The sequence below is a fragment of the Nerophis ophidion genome, linkage group LG07 (genome assembly GCF_033978795.1).
Source record: "Nerophis ophidion isolate RoL-2023_Sa linkage group LG07, RoL_Noph_v1.0, whole genome shotgun sequence".
In the NCBI taxonomy this organism is placed as follows: Eukaryota; Metazoa; Chordata; class Actinopteri; order Syngnathiformes; family Syngnathidae; genus Nerophis; species Nerophis ophidion.
In genome coordinates, this window is record NC_084617.1 from 56,420,140 (window position 1) to 56,434,708 (window position 14,569).

The 14,569-nt window shown below is 39.1% G+C and overlaps 1 protein-coding gene across 3 annotated transcripts in view; it reads left to right on the plus strand.

The window, feature by feature from the left end:
- The window catches only part of emid1 (EMI domain containing 1), a 208,291-nt gene that overhangs the window by 181,685 nt on the left and 12,037 nt on the right, over positions 1-14,569 (plus strand). For all 3 annotated transcript variants that reach the window (XM_061906581.1, XM_061906584.1, XM_061906583.1), the window contains exons 10-14: positions 4,732-4,809; positions 9,780-9,832; positions 9,909-9,971; positions 10,045-10,089; positions 13,318-13,362. In XM_061906581.1, the coding sequence (XP_061762565.1) occupies positions 4,732-4,809; positions 9,780-9,832; positions 9,909-9,971; positions 10,045-10,089; positions 13,318-13,362 (284 nt within the window). The remainder of the gene's footprint in view (positions 1-4,731; positions 4,810-9,779; positions 9,833-9,908; positions 9,972-10,044; positions 10,090-13,317; positions 13,363-14,569) is intronic.

Genomic DNA, 14,569 nt, shown 5'->3' on the forward strand with positions numbered 1-14,569 from the left:
GGAAAAAAGTGCCAAAAAGGCACTGCCATATTTATCATTGAAGTTTATTTTTTATTTTATTTTTTAACGTGACTCAAAACAGCAGCTTGGAATTTGGGACATGCTCTCACTGAAGGAGCATGAGGAGGTTAAGGTTTGGGTTAGGGGGCAGCGGGGGGTGAATATTGTAACGTCCCGGAAGTGTTAGTGCTGCAAGGGGTTGTGGGTATTTGTTCTATTGTGTTTATGTTGTGTTACGGTGTGGATGTTCCCCTGAAATGTGTTTGTCATTCTTGTTTGGTGTGGGTTCACAGTGTGGCGCATATTTGTAACAGTGTTAAAGTTTTTTTACGGCCACCCTCAGTGTGACCTGTGTGGCTTTTGACTAAGTATGCATTGCTTTCACTTGTGTGTGTGAAAAGCTGCATTTAAGGTTTATTGGTGCTCTGTACATCACCCTACGTTCATGTACACAGCGGCGTTTTAAAAAGTCATAAATTTTACTCTTTGAAACCAATACCGATAATTTCTGATATTACATTTTAAAGCATTTATCGGCCGATAATAATCGGCAGTCCGATATTATCGGACATGTCTAGTTATTACTTTATCAAACTGAGCATGCAACTGATGTCGAGGCTACATTGGGCCCACATTGGGTCCTCTGCGTTTTTAAAATGAGGTCTAAAAAAGTGAATTGGAAAAAGTCAGATTTTTTTTTTTTTTAAATCTGATTTGGGTCACTTTGGTCTGCAGTGTAAATGTAGTCTATGTGGACTCGTCCTGTCAGTGCCAAATCCATGTAACTTTTTGGGCTGAGGGTTCAAGATTCGATCCCCGCTTCTGCCATCCTAGCCGCTGTTTCCTTGAGCAAGACACTTCACCACTACTCCCAGTGCCAACCACACTGGTTTTGTTATTCAGCATTGAGCTTAAAATTTTAGTCCTGACATTCCGTGCGTTGCATGGTGGGGCCCCTCAGTACATCACTGACTTGCTATGCCCCTACTCTTCAGGGCGCAGCCTCCGGTCTGCAGGCCAGGGTCTTCTAAAAATCCCAAAAACTTGTTTTAAAACCCGTGGAGACCTGGCATTCCAGGCTATGGCTCCCAGGCTCTGAATCAATTTGCACCACTCCCTTCATGATCTTGACTGTGTCGAAACTTTCAAGAAACATTTGAAAAGTTCTATTTTTAGTAAAGCTTTCAGTTAATGCACCTTTTAACCATAATTTTTAATCCACTTTGTATCCTTTTTATGATGTTGCTTCTGTTGTTTTAAATTGAATTGTTGTTTCACTTCACTTATGTTTTGTACAACACTTTGTGATTTTATCTGGGAAAAGCGCTTTATAAATAAAATGTACTTAATCACAGAAGTAAGTTGTAACAAGTAACAAGTTGTAAATTGCAAGAGCAGGAAGTGCTTGGCCAATCAGCGAAGCCGCACCGTAGCCATACTCACCTAGCAGAGAAATCTGATATCTACTCGCTTTTTAAACCCACCCTGGCTGAAGGAGAGCAAAACCTTGATTAGGTAATCGAAAAGGTCAACCAACAAACGAGATTTCTCTACCGAATCTCCTCTCTGGTCAACAAAAGCACCATGAAGATTCTAGCGGGAACTCTCATTCAACCCTTTTTCGACTACGCATGCACCTCCTGTTACCTCAGCACCTCCAAAACCCTCAAATCTAGACTCCAAACATCCCAGAACAAGCTAGTCAGGTTACTTCTAGACCTCCACCCCAGATCTCACCTCAATCCAACCCACTTCTCAAAAGTGGGCTGGCTCAGGGTGGAGGACAGAGTAAAACAACTTGCACTGAGCCTAGTATTTGAATTTGCTACACCTCCCTGATACCGAAGTACATGTCAATCTACTTCCTTAAATGATCGCCATAACTACAACACCAGGGGAGCTCCACAAACCACGTTAAACCCAGATTCCGATCTAACAAAGGTCTTAAGTCATTCTCCTTCTAATGCACTCCTAACAGGTGTAAAAGAAAGTGCATCTCTATCCTCTTCAAAACCGCACTAAAAGAACACCTCCAGGCAACTACAACCCTAGACTAACCCCTGACCACCACATCCCACCTACCCGGACTGTAAATAACCAAATGTATATACTTATTCTTATGCTTTCTGCGCTCACTATGGTCACTGCTCGCTGTACATATCCTTCGAAGTCAGAATTACACTGTTTCAATGTCCATTTCTCAGATGATATAATTGTTGATGACCGAAGTGCTGATATCAACCAAACCTCATAATTCTTGTGGATCACATCACTAGCACATTTTTGCGTCTGGAATGACTCAAATGCAAAAAAAAAAAAAAGTATTACATTTACTAAATTGGAAAAAACACGCTCGACATTAAAAAAATTAAATTGGCACACAAAATTCTAAAAATAAATTGATGAATGGACAATATGACTATTATAAGTGATTATTGACCTGGGTTCGATCGAACCCTAGGGGTTCGGTGAGTAAGCCTCACGGGTTCGGCTGAGGTCAAGACACACCCAACTCATCGTGTAAATAAAAATTTCTCCCTATCAGCGTATTATGGGTACCCCAAACAATTTTCCCTCTGATTTGCAGGTGTGTAATTTGTTGTGAGTTTATGCACTGTGTTTGTGTTGTTCTTTGAACAAGGTGATGTTCATTCACGGTTAATTTTGTGCACCAGTAAAAGAAACATAACATTGTATAACTTTGTTTTGAATTTGAAAATAATACATTTTATTTTTCACTAAAGAAGGTTTCGGTGAAGGCACATATGAAACTTGCGGGGTTCGGTACCTCCAACAAGGTTAAGAACCACTGGTCTAATATATATATTTTTTCTGTCAATTCAAGATACTGACACACATATGATGGAGAATTCTCATCTTTCCATCGTCTATGTCAGGATCTGTTGCCCGGATCATGTTTGTTTAGTTTTTTGACTCCCTCAGTTCCGGTTTTGTGCACCCCTAGGTTTGTTTTAGTTGCCATTGTTGCAAATTACTTTCACCTGCCTCTGATTAGTGTTCGGGACGCTCACCTGCTCCCGGGCACTAATCAGAGCGCTACTTATTCCTGTTTTTGTCTCATTTGCTTCTAGGCAACAAGTTACATATTCTACTTACCGGTATTTAATTCCTTTCGCGCTAGTTTCCTTGACTTTGCTTCTCGTGCGATCGGCACGCTAATTTTATTTATTTTGTATCCTGTATGATTTATGAAAATAAATCATTGTCTCACCTGCACCTTGCCGACAGAGTTCCTGCTACATCTTGGAAAAATGACCCACGCATAACCATGCGACCACGGCGTTACAGTCTATCTGTGCAGCACGAGCGCTGAACCTGCACCCATGTGCGGAACTGTTAGTTCGCACATCCCCCTGACATATGCTAATAAATAATAATATGCTAATAAAACAACAAAGTGTTGTTAAATCACGTTGTGCGTGCTCAATGATTATATTTGCATTTTCTCCTCCCAATATTTTGGGTGTTTTAATGATCAGCATACATTTTGCATATTAATGAAGACAGAGACGCAAAGTGGATTGCATGCCTTATTAGGCCTACTTAACAGACGCAATCCACTTTGCACACGTTTCATAGATCACCTTTGTGTGTGCTATTAAGTTTGCGCGTGTTGTAGTACATGCAAACCTTTAGTAAATCAGGCCCTAAGAGTGGTACCACTGGCTTGTACAGCGTCAGAGGGGTATTACAAATTGTGAGATCAAATATTTAATTTATTAGTTTTTTCAGGTTTAATATGTTTTTCCAATTATTTACATTTTGACAGTACCACGTAGAGATACTGTATGTTTTAGGGCTGCTGCGGGTTTTTTCATTTTTAAATGCGCAAGAAAATTGCCCGTTTTGTGCACGACTGAGGTGATTCAATGCGTAGTAGTGCACGTGTGTTTCTGTAGAGTATTTCTCCAGCCGTGGTCATATGGTGATATTTATTAAAGGCGGACTAAGTAGGATATCACTGAAGGCCTAGGTGTGAAATGCACGGCCCAACACTGATTTTTTTGAGCAGCCTTAACTGCTGGAACATCCTCATGAAAAGCATATCATATACGGTATTTATTTATCATACAAAGTGCATTCGCATAGTGGTGATATTATTATTTATTACTCATTTTACTTTTGTTACTGTATATAAAATCGGCCCTGCAACCACATAAATTCCCCATTGTGGGATAAATAACATCTATCCAATCTCATCCTACATGATATAATACCCACCCGAAATAGGCCAACCCAACTTCCATATATGCTATAAATACTGGCTTTGCTTGATGCCATATTTTAAAAAATATTAAAATGGCTTCATCCATCAAACATTATTCACACATTTAAAAACTACTATTGAAAGAAAGTAATTGATGGACACTGGAGTTTTTAGTGGCACAGCGACATCGTGTGGTTTAAATATGTATTACATTGATATTGAGTAATTTGTCAAATGTATACAATCTTAGCAAAAAAGGGTCTCAGATTTTGTGTTTCACTAATTTTGCTGTTTCAGCATGATTCATTAGTATTTTTTCATGTTTCTTTAAAGTCAATGATAATCAAAATTTAAAGACTTTTATAGGGAAATAGACTTGAAAAAAATCTAGCAAAAAATGTATAAACAGTGACCCTAATCACCTACCAAATCAACATCTCCTGAAATTATTTGAAATCTATTTAATTAATGCCTTACTTCATTTTCTTTCATATTATTTTCAGATCGTGGAAAAGAGCTCCTCTTCACCAACACGTTCCATGATTCTCGACCAGGACCTCAGGGTCCCCCCGGGCCGATAGGTGGGTGCCTATGCTGTATTTGCATAGTAGGAGTTGAACTGCACAGTTACTCTATAAAATATATGATCAAGCGCCAATGTTTTTTTTCCATTAATTTCAAACCTTATGTGTTTTGTTCCATATCACTCGATCAGTGATTGTCAAAGATGGCGTGTACCACTAATGGTACGCGGGCTCCATCTAGTGGTACACCAAAGAATCACTTGATTCAAGTACAGTGTTTTATTTTCCTATTTTCAAACACAGTGTTACTTTTCAAACTGTGTACAATCTTTAAGTGGCCAAAATATTAAAGGCCTACTCAAATTAGATTTTCTTATTTAAACGGGGATAGCAGGTCCATTTTATGTGTCATACTTGATCATTTTGTGATATTGCCATATTTTTGCTGAAAGGATTTAGTAGAGAACATCGCCGATAAAGTTTGCAACTTTTGGTGCTGAGAATAAAGCCTTGCCTGTACAGGAAGTAGCAGACATTATGCGCGTGACGTCATGGGTTGTGGAGCTCCTCACATCTGAACATTGTTTACAATCATGGCCACCAGCAGCGAGAGCGATTCGGACCGACCGAGAAAGCGACGATTTCCCCATTAATTTGAGCGAGGATGAAGTGAAGTGGATTATATTTATATAGCGCTTTTTCTCAAGTGACTCAAAGCGCTTTACATAGTGACACCCAATATCTAAGTTACATTTTAAACCAGTGTGGGTGGCACTGGGAGCAGGTGGGTAAAGGGTCTTGCCCAAGGACACAACGGCAGTAACTAGGATGGCACAAGCGGGAATCGAACCTGCAACTCTCAAGTTGCTGGCACGGACACTCTACCAACCGAGCTATTCCGAATCGTGGATGAGGAAAGTGAGAGTAAAAGACTCGGGAAAAAAAGACTATACAGTGGGAGCGATTCAGATGTTATTAGACAAATTTACTAGGATAATTCTGGAAAATCCCTTATCTGCTTATTGTGTTACTAGTGTTTTAGTGAGATTATATGGTCGTACCTGTACAACCTGAAGGTCGGCCCCGCACCTTTCTTCAGCACCAGTCGACGGGTGGTGGCGATGCCCATGTCTGCCCTTCGCAAAGGATCCTCTTCGATACATGATCTTTCGAAATGAACGCTGCGTAATACACAGTACTTTGTGTGTGTGGTCCAATCCAACCGTGTTTGCTTGACCGCTCTGTTCCATATTAAAGCTTCACCGTCATCTTTCAGGAATGTAAACAATGAAACACCGGCTGTGTTTGTGTTACTAAAGGCGGCCGCAATACACAGCTTCCCACCCACAGCTTTCTTCTTTGACGTCTCGATTTTTCATTGAACAAATTGCAAAAGATTCAGCAACACGGATGTCCAGAATACTGTGTAATTATGCGATGAAAACAGACGACTTATAGCTGGGAACAGTGCTGGACCAAAATGTCCTCTACAATGCGTGACGTCACGCGCACGCGTCATCATACCGCGACGTTTCAGCAGGATACTTCGGCGCGAAATTAAAAATTGCAATTTAGTAAACAAACCCGGCCGTATTGGCATGTGTTGCAATGTTAAGATTTCATCATTGATATATAAACTATCAGACTGTGTGGTCGGTAGTAGTGGGTTTCAGTAGGCCTTTAAATATATTTATGCCATAAACTTCTATGTTTTTAGTGATTACTCAGGCCTACTTTGCTACTGTATTTTAATGGTGGTATATGGTGGAAAAAAGTTTGACAACCACTGCATTAGATCATTTGAGTGTAAAGTCACCAGATATATTTTTAGATACACCTGTTATTAATACTGCTCGGTGTGGCTGTGTGAGAGTATGTTGGTACATTTCACTCCTAAACACCTTAAAAGTCCCAAGCTGATATCACAGGCTTTTAGCTCTTCGGTTAGCGCTCTCGACTCTAAATTTGTGGATCATAGTTCAATCCCCGGGTATTGTTAAGGGCACGGATCCTTAGTAAAGGTGTAAAAAAGTAGGCAGATATTAACAGGAAATTAGTACGTACATTAAAAAGAGTCTAGGGAGAGGATAATATAACAACAACAGTTGGTGTTTCAGCATTAGATTAGATTAGATTAGATAGTACTTTATTTATTCCGTCAGGAGAGTTCCTTCAGGAAAATTGCAATTTTCAGCACAATCCCATTCAAGATCAGACAAACATTACAGGGAGACAGAACAGGATCGCTGACGGGTCTGCCGGCTTCCAGCGCCCTTTACAAAAAAAAAAAAGATGACATACAGGTAAACAAGGGGGGGGGGAGAAAAAAAATAGAAGATTCAAATAAAATAAAAAAATAAAAAATCGGTCTTAGCCTAGGCCCTGGAGTGGGGGTGCAGACTGAGGCCAAGGGAAAAGAACAACTCATAGCCTCTTACATGTGTGTAAGAGGGAAACATCAAAGAACACAGAGGACATTAAAGACATTAAAGCAGCAGATACAACCAGACACTTCTACATACAGCTATGAATAAAAAGTTAAAGAAACATATACACTGTGGTGGCCTCTGCGGTGTTCCACGCCATTGTCCGCTGGGGAGGAGAGAGCATGGCCAGAGACAGAAGCAGATCCAACAAAGCAACCAAGACAGCCGACTCCACTCTAGGCCAGTGTCCAGTCCGCATGGATGAGCGAGGATACGTCCAAGGTGACTGAGGTGTCCGACACCTGCTCATCCAGTCAAGACACCGCGAAGCCTCTCCGTCCCAGCGCTCAGTGCTAGCTCCGCAGCCCTGTCCCCTCATCCGCATCTCCTCCAGTCCCTCCGAACAGACTCTGGTGTAGCAGGCACCCAGCAGCTGGTCTCCATGGCCAAAAGGCTCCCGGGAGGCAGATCCAGAAGTCCACAAAAAAAGCACCTCAGAGGTCACGAAAGTGCCACCCCTTGTCACACAGTCCCAAAGGGTCCCGGAACAAAATGCAAAAAAAATATAATAACACATGAAAACAAGAGGGAAACACGAAAGGATGATACAAGAGCACAGAGCTCCTGCCTACAGCAGCGCCATCTTGGGGAAAAAAAAAAAAAAAAGTCCGTACACAATAATTAGAAGGATGGCAGGGGTACCAATATCAAGGGTTGGTAGTATCAGCAAATGATCGACACGAGAGTGAGTGATGAGGTCTATTTCTATTGTTGTTTTTGTTCATGTATATAAACTCAGGTAATAATTCCCTGGACACAATAATAGATAATAGTTTTTGCTTTTGTTTTTTTAGTTACTGTGTACTAATAACTTTTTGTTGCTAAAACAATTGCATGTAATAAAAGAAAAAAATAGGAATGGGTTTAAATATAGTGTTGATATTGTTACACTGTCAAAAGCACAGCAGTCAGCATAAATAAATTGAAACATGTACAGTTAATACATGTGATCTGTATCGGCCGATTTCACCCATGGATAATCGGAATCGGCAGCATTAAAATGGAACTTCCCTATCTCTAACACATAAATTACAACATATGCGTAAATTTTGTTTTTTTTACAAAGTTTTCAATAACAAAGTCACACTTTTGTGAAAGTTTACTCATGTGGAAAAAAAAGATAGTTAGTTAGTTAGTTAGTTGGTTTGTTTGTTAGTTAGTTAGTTAGTACTTTAAATTCCAGCAGAAGTGTACAGAAATGAGATCTAATTTAAAAAGTAAATATTGGGGGTATAAATGGAAATCAAATAGAAAATATTCAAAGGCAACAATAACAATAAAAATATAACAGTAAAAAATAAGAATATAACAAGAGAAACTAGGCAGTAGTGACCATGTTATGAAAAAGCCTTGTACTGTTATTGTTTTGATGCATAACATTTATATTTAAGTTCAAAGGATTGATATGTACCTACCTTTTTGAAAAATAGCCTTGTGAAAAATTCAAAATAACATTTTTGACCCTCTCTTAAACAACACATGCAAAATGGCTAATCATTTCTGGAAAAATGAATATGTGATTTTTAATGGAAACAAATATTTTGTAATGTTTGCAAGGACACAAGTTAGTTTCTTTACTCAATATGACAGTAAAAGTATCATTCTAAACCTGAAAGTTATATAAACATAACTCCAAATCCAAACATGCATTATGTCTAAAATGCCTGTAATGTTGTATTTTTTTTAGTTTTACTAGAATCAGTTGTTTTTGTAAGGTTTGCAAATACAAAAATTTGGTTTTACTCACTATGACAGTATACTGTCACACTCAATAAGACAGTTATTTAAACATAACTCTTAAACCACACATTCAAAATGGATAATAATGCCTGGAGAAATGTATCTTTGTGAGTTTTATTACAAAGAAATTATTTTGTAAGGTTTGCAAAGTGGCCCTGCGATGGGGTGGCAACTTGTCCAGGGTGTACTCCGCCTTCCGCCCGATTGTAGCTGAGATAGGCACCTGCACCCTCCCGCGACCCCAAAGGGAATAAGCGGTAGGAAATGGATGGATGGATTTTTGACCCTGGAATTGAGAATCATCAGGAACAGGAATCTTCTGAATTCAAACAAGGGCAAACTCTAACAAGAATATATAGCTTTGATTGACACTTTTAAAACATCCATCCATCCATTTTTTACCGCTTGTCCCTTAAGGGGTCGTGTGGGGTGCTGGAGCCCATAGCAGCTGCATTCGAGCAGAAGGCGCCGTACACCCTGGACAAGTCGCGACCTCATCGCATTAAACTATATTTCTCTGTTATTGTAGTCTGCAGTGACGTACGACTACAACGCATCACAAAAAGTAAAAAATAAACAACAAAATATTAGAAACAGTAAGATGAAGTGCTGTTCTACACAGTGTCAAAAGTACAACCACAGTAATAAACAAAAATCTACATAACTCAAAGCATTGTTGTCTTTGTAAAAGCAGATGATGTCATTAGATTGCATAAGTGTACCTAATGAAGTGTCCCGTGAGAGACAGAATGAAAGCTGTCCAGTGTTAAACACATGAACATGTCTGCCTACTGTGTACAGGTCCCCCAGGCCCAAAAGGCCCGCTAGGACTTCCTGGCCCACCAGGACACAACGTGAGAATGCTCACATGTCAATTTAGAAACAATTGTTTGTGGACCAAGTTTCTCATTTGACATTGTTCTTTGACAGGGTAAACCCGGTACCCCTGGAACATCCGGTCCTGTGGGACCAAAGGGAGAGCGTGGAGAGAGAGTGAGTACAAGCGAGCAGGTTTTGTATTTGATCATTCCTTAAGATTAAGCAAAAGCGTACTCTTTGAATTCAGGGGCCTTCAGGTTACCAAGGAGAAAGGGGCTTTAGAGGAGAGCCGGTAAGCCCATCCTCTTTTTCTAACATTATCAGTGTTCCCAGATGGGAAAGGACAAAATTATCCTACCAGAAACCTGAAAATTATCATTTCCCCTCGCGGATTAATAAAGTATTTCTGATTCTGAGTCTGATATAGCACCCACAGCGTCCGTATGACCAACATTTCACTAAGTAGCTCTGTTAATGTATTTTTTCCTCAAAAAATGAATTTGGCAATCATTTCTCATACTATAAATTAGTTTTTGAGTATGAGGTAGATTATTACCTGTATTTCGAACGCCCCGCTTCTGTCATCAGGCAAGATATGTCGCCCCCTTTTGGTGTGCATCATTTACAAAACTGGAACCCATTTCCCCGAATAAACGGTGTGGATAAAATAATATTAAAATATTATTTTGATCACTTAATTGTATCTTTTTGTCGCCCTGGTCCACTATTATTTCAAAACTGATATAATTAACATTATGAGCAAAGAAAAATAATTAAAAGATCCTCATTTTCGGACTTCCCTGCTCTTTCATCACCTCCTCCGTAGACACCATAGCATGTGTTTCCTCATTCTTTTTCAGCATTTCCTAAAGCATCTCGAGGAAAACATCACTAATAGAGGACACAAAATAGAATACTAAAGGCTTACCATCCTTTTCTCTTCTTTTTTCTCCTGATTTCCGTGATCAAAATTGGTTTTAGTCTTGTATTTTTTTTTGTCCATCCTAACTCCGACCAAAATTTTCCTTCAAAGTAAGTATGAAAATGATTGCGGTAAATTACACTCCTCTCGCTTGGTCCGTGCCATTTTGCGCTTGTCAATTTGACAGGAGCACACGAACTATGTGACGCGAGCGTATAACTCCAGCCTTTATCGTTAGAGTGTTCACCCTTAGATCGTTAGGTTGTGAGTTCAAACCCCGGCCGAGTCATACCAAAGACTATAAAAATGGGATGCATTATCTCCCTCCTTGGCACTCAACATCAAGGGTTGGAATTGGGGGTTAAATAACCAAAAAGATTCCCGAGCACGGCCACCGCTGCTGCTCACTGCTCCCATCACCTCCCAGGAGGTGGAACAAGGGGATGGGTCAAATGCAGAGGTTAATTTCACCACACCTAGTGTGTGTGTGACTATCAGTGGTACTTTAACTTTAACTTTACTTTACTCATTGTTGTGACCCTGATCGCACGTATACCATGTTTATGCCGATCATGTATGGTATTGTTTACAAAGCAGTTTCACTTTTAACACTTGTGCAACCATAGGGCCCAAAACTAACATTACACATGTTCATTATGTGATATGATTGTTTAGTTTAAAGGTTAGCAGTCTGAAATATATACAAAGAGTTATAATATAGTGTTCATATTAACGGCGTTAGTAATTATTGCTAGTGAGAGCAACAAGCAGCACCGCACTTAAATAAACGTTATGTAGGAAGAGGTAACATCACACTCTGACACAGCAGACAACAACATACGCACACTTACACAATGGGACGGCGTGGCGCAGTGGAAGAGTGGCCGTGCGCAACCCGAGGGTCTCTGGTTCAATCCCCACCTAGTATTAACCTCGTCACGTCCGTTGTGTCCTGAGCAAGACACTTCACCCTTGCTCCTGATGGGTGCTGGTTAGCGCCTTGCATGGCAGCTCCCTCCATCAGTGTGTGAATGTGTGTGTATATGGGTAAATGTGGAAGTAGTGTCAAAGCGCTTTGAGTACCTTGAAGGTAGAAAAGCGCTATACAAGTACAACCCATTACACAATAAGAATAATGAAAAACAAATCAATGATTGAAGTGACAAACTTACCATCCAAACAATACACCGTTTGTTGACAAGATTCAATGATTCAATCTCTTTATTAAACTGAGGTAACACAATCCGGTGAAAATATTCAGAGCCGACAAACTGCCACTGCTAACTGCTACTTTTGTAAAATAATTTTCAGAAAACTGCTAATATATATAAAAGACTTGCGTGAACTTATTATACTTGACCAAGTCCTGCCTGCGTTCTCTCTCCTCGAATCTCAGTATGGACTGTATAAATAATATATTTTGTCCGCTTGTCTACTATATCAACATTTCTCTAGTCATGAATGATTGACCTGTTCAAGGTTGAAATTACCCAACCTGAAATATTCTACTCTGTAATATATATTTTTTTAAATATTGCAAATTTTGCATTTTCGCATTATAAAGACACTGTTATTTCTGACAAAAACGCCATTTTTATTTAAAAAAAAAAAAAAAAAAAAACAATAGATTGAGTTGAAATTGTTCAAAGATTTAAAGCGATGAAAGTAAAAGTAGTTATTTCATTGATGATTTATGACACTTTAATAAGTGGGTCCATTTTGCATCCTACAAGTGCGTTTTTTTTTTTGTTTGTGTTTTTTTTATTGAACAATGTACATACAAACATATATTCTCAATGTTCAAAAAACCAAGGCACTTTCAACAAATCTCAACAATTTCAAACATCCATCAGGTGGAGCAAATACTGTCTTTCGTAATACATGTAAAGGAAAGATAATTAAAGCAAATGCAAATATAATACAAAAATAATAACAATGAATAATAATACAAAAATAGGCTAATATAAATCACTTTAAATTTCTGCAATAACAAAATCATTTAAGAGCTTTTGTATTTTTAATCATTTTCCAAGATTTAATTGGTCATTTTAAATTATTAAGCCAATTAGCATATGTAATTTCATTTTCATAAATCAACAGTTATGTAGAAAACATTTTTGCTTGGAGCATAATAATGTTAACGAAAATGATCCTACAAGTAAGTGTGTACTGTCAATCTGAAGGGAAGTTAAGAACAACAACAAGAAAAACGCTGCCACTGCCAGGCTATAAAGAGGCACATACGCCTGTGTGGCAGGCAGTGTGAAAGATGGATTTGCTAATAACCATGTACTGAAAGGTTCAAATTATCCTACATAAATAGATTTTTGGAATAATTGATCGCACAGAATGTAAAATTATCGTACTGTCTGGGCCTAATGAATCATATTTATTGGTATTGCCCAAAAATTCCCTCCCCTTATACAACGTCCTTTATTATCATATGTCTGGCAACGCTGACCATAATAGCACAATTACGTTCCTGCCTGTGTGTCACACGCAGTTGTACTATGTCCCAACAGTTGTACTATCTTCCAACAGTTGTACTATCTCCCAACAGTTGTACTATCTCCCAACAGTTGTACTATCTTCCAACAGGGTGCACCAGGTCCCAAAGGAGAGCCTGGAGAGAAAGGCTTACCGGTGAGGAAATAGTCAAATTGGTGGTAGTGGTGAGACCCAAAAAAAATAATTATTTTAAAGGCCTACTGAAATGAGATTTTCTTATTTAAACGGGGATAGCAGGTCCATTCCATGTGTCATACTTGATCATTTTCCGATATTGCCATATTTTTGCTGAAAGGATTTAGTAGAGAACATCCACGATAAAGTTCACAACTTTTGGTGCTGACAAAAAAGCCATGTCTTTACAGGAAGTAGCAAACGATGACGTCACAAGTGTGGGGGCTCCTCACATATTCACATTGTTTTTAATGGGAGCCTCCAACTAAAAGTGCTATTCGGACCATGAAAACGACAATTTCCCCATTAATTTGAGCGAGGATGAAAGATTTGTGTTTGAGGATATTGATAGCGACGGACTAGAATAAAAAAAACAACAACTTAAAAAAAAACGTGATTGCATTGGGACGGATTTTGATGTTTTTAGACACATTTACTAGGATAATTCTGGGAAATCCCTTATATTTCTATTGTGTTGCTAGTGTTTTAGTGAGTTTAACAGTACCTGATAGTCGGAGATGTGTCTCCACGGGTGTCTTGACGCCAGTGTCTCACGGGAGTCGACGGCAGCTATGGACAGCACAAGCTCAGCTTTTTTCCGGTAAGAAGCGACTTTCTAACCACAATTTTCTCACCGAAACCTCCTGGTTGACATTCCATCGTGATTCATGTTCGCTCGACCGCGCTCTGATCCATAGTAAAGTTTCACCTACAGGAATTTTAAACAAGGAATCACCGTGTGTTTGTGTGGCCAAAGGTTAAAGCTTCCCAACTTCATCTTTCTACTTTGACTTTTCCAATATTAATTGAACAAATTGCAAAAGATTCAGCAACACAGATCTCCAAAGTACTGTGTAATTATGCGGTTAAAGCAGACAACTTTTAGCTGTGTGTGTGTGTGCAGCGCTCATATTTCCTAAAAACCCGTGAAGACTTGCGTACACGTCGTCATTACACGACGTTTTCAAGACGAAACTCACGGGAAATTTAAAATTGCAATTTAGTAAACTAAAAAGGCCGTATTGGCATGTGTTGCAATGTTAATATTTTTCATCATTGATATATAAACTATCAGACTGTGTGGTGGGTAGTAGTGGGTTTCAGTAGGCCTTTAAAATTCCTTTGATTGTGTTTTCCTGTTAGTCTAATCCTTCCCTTTCTTTGACCT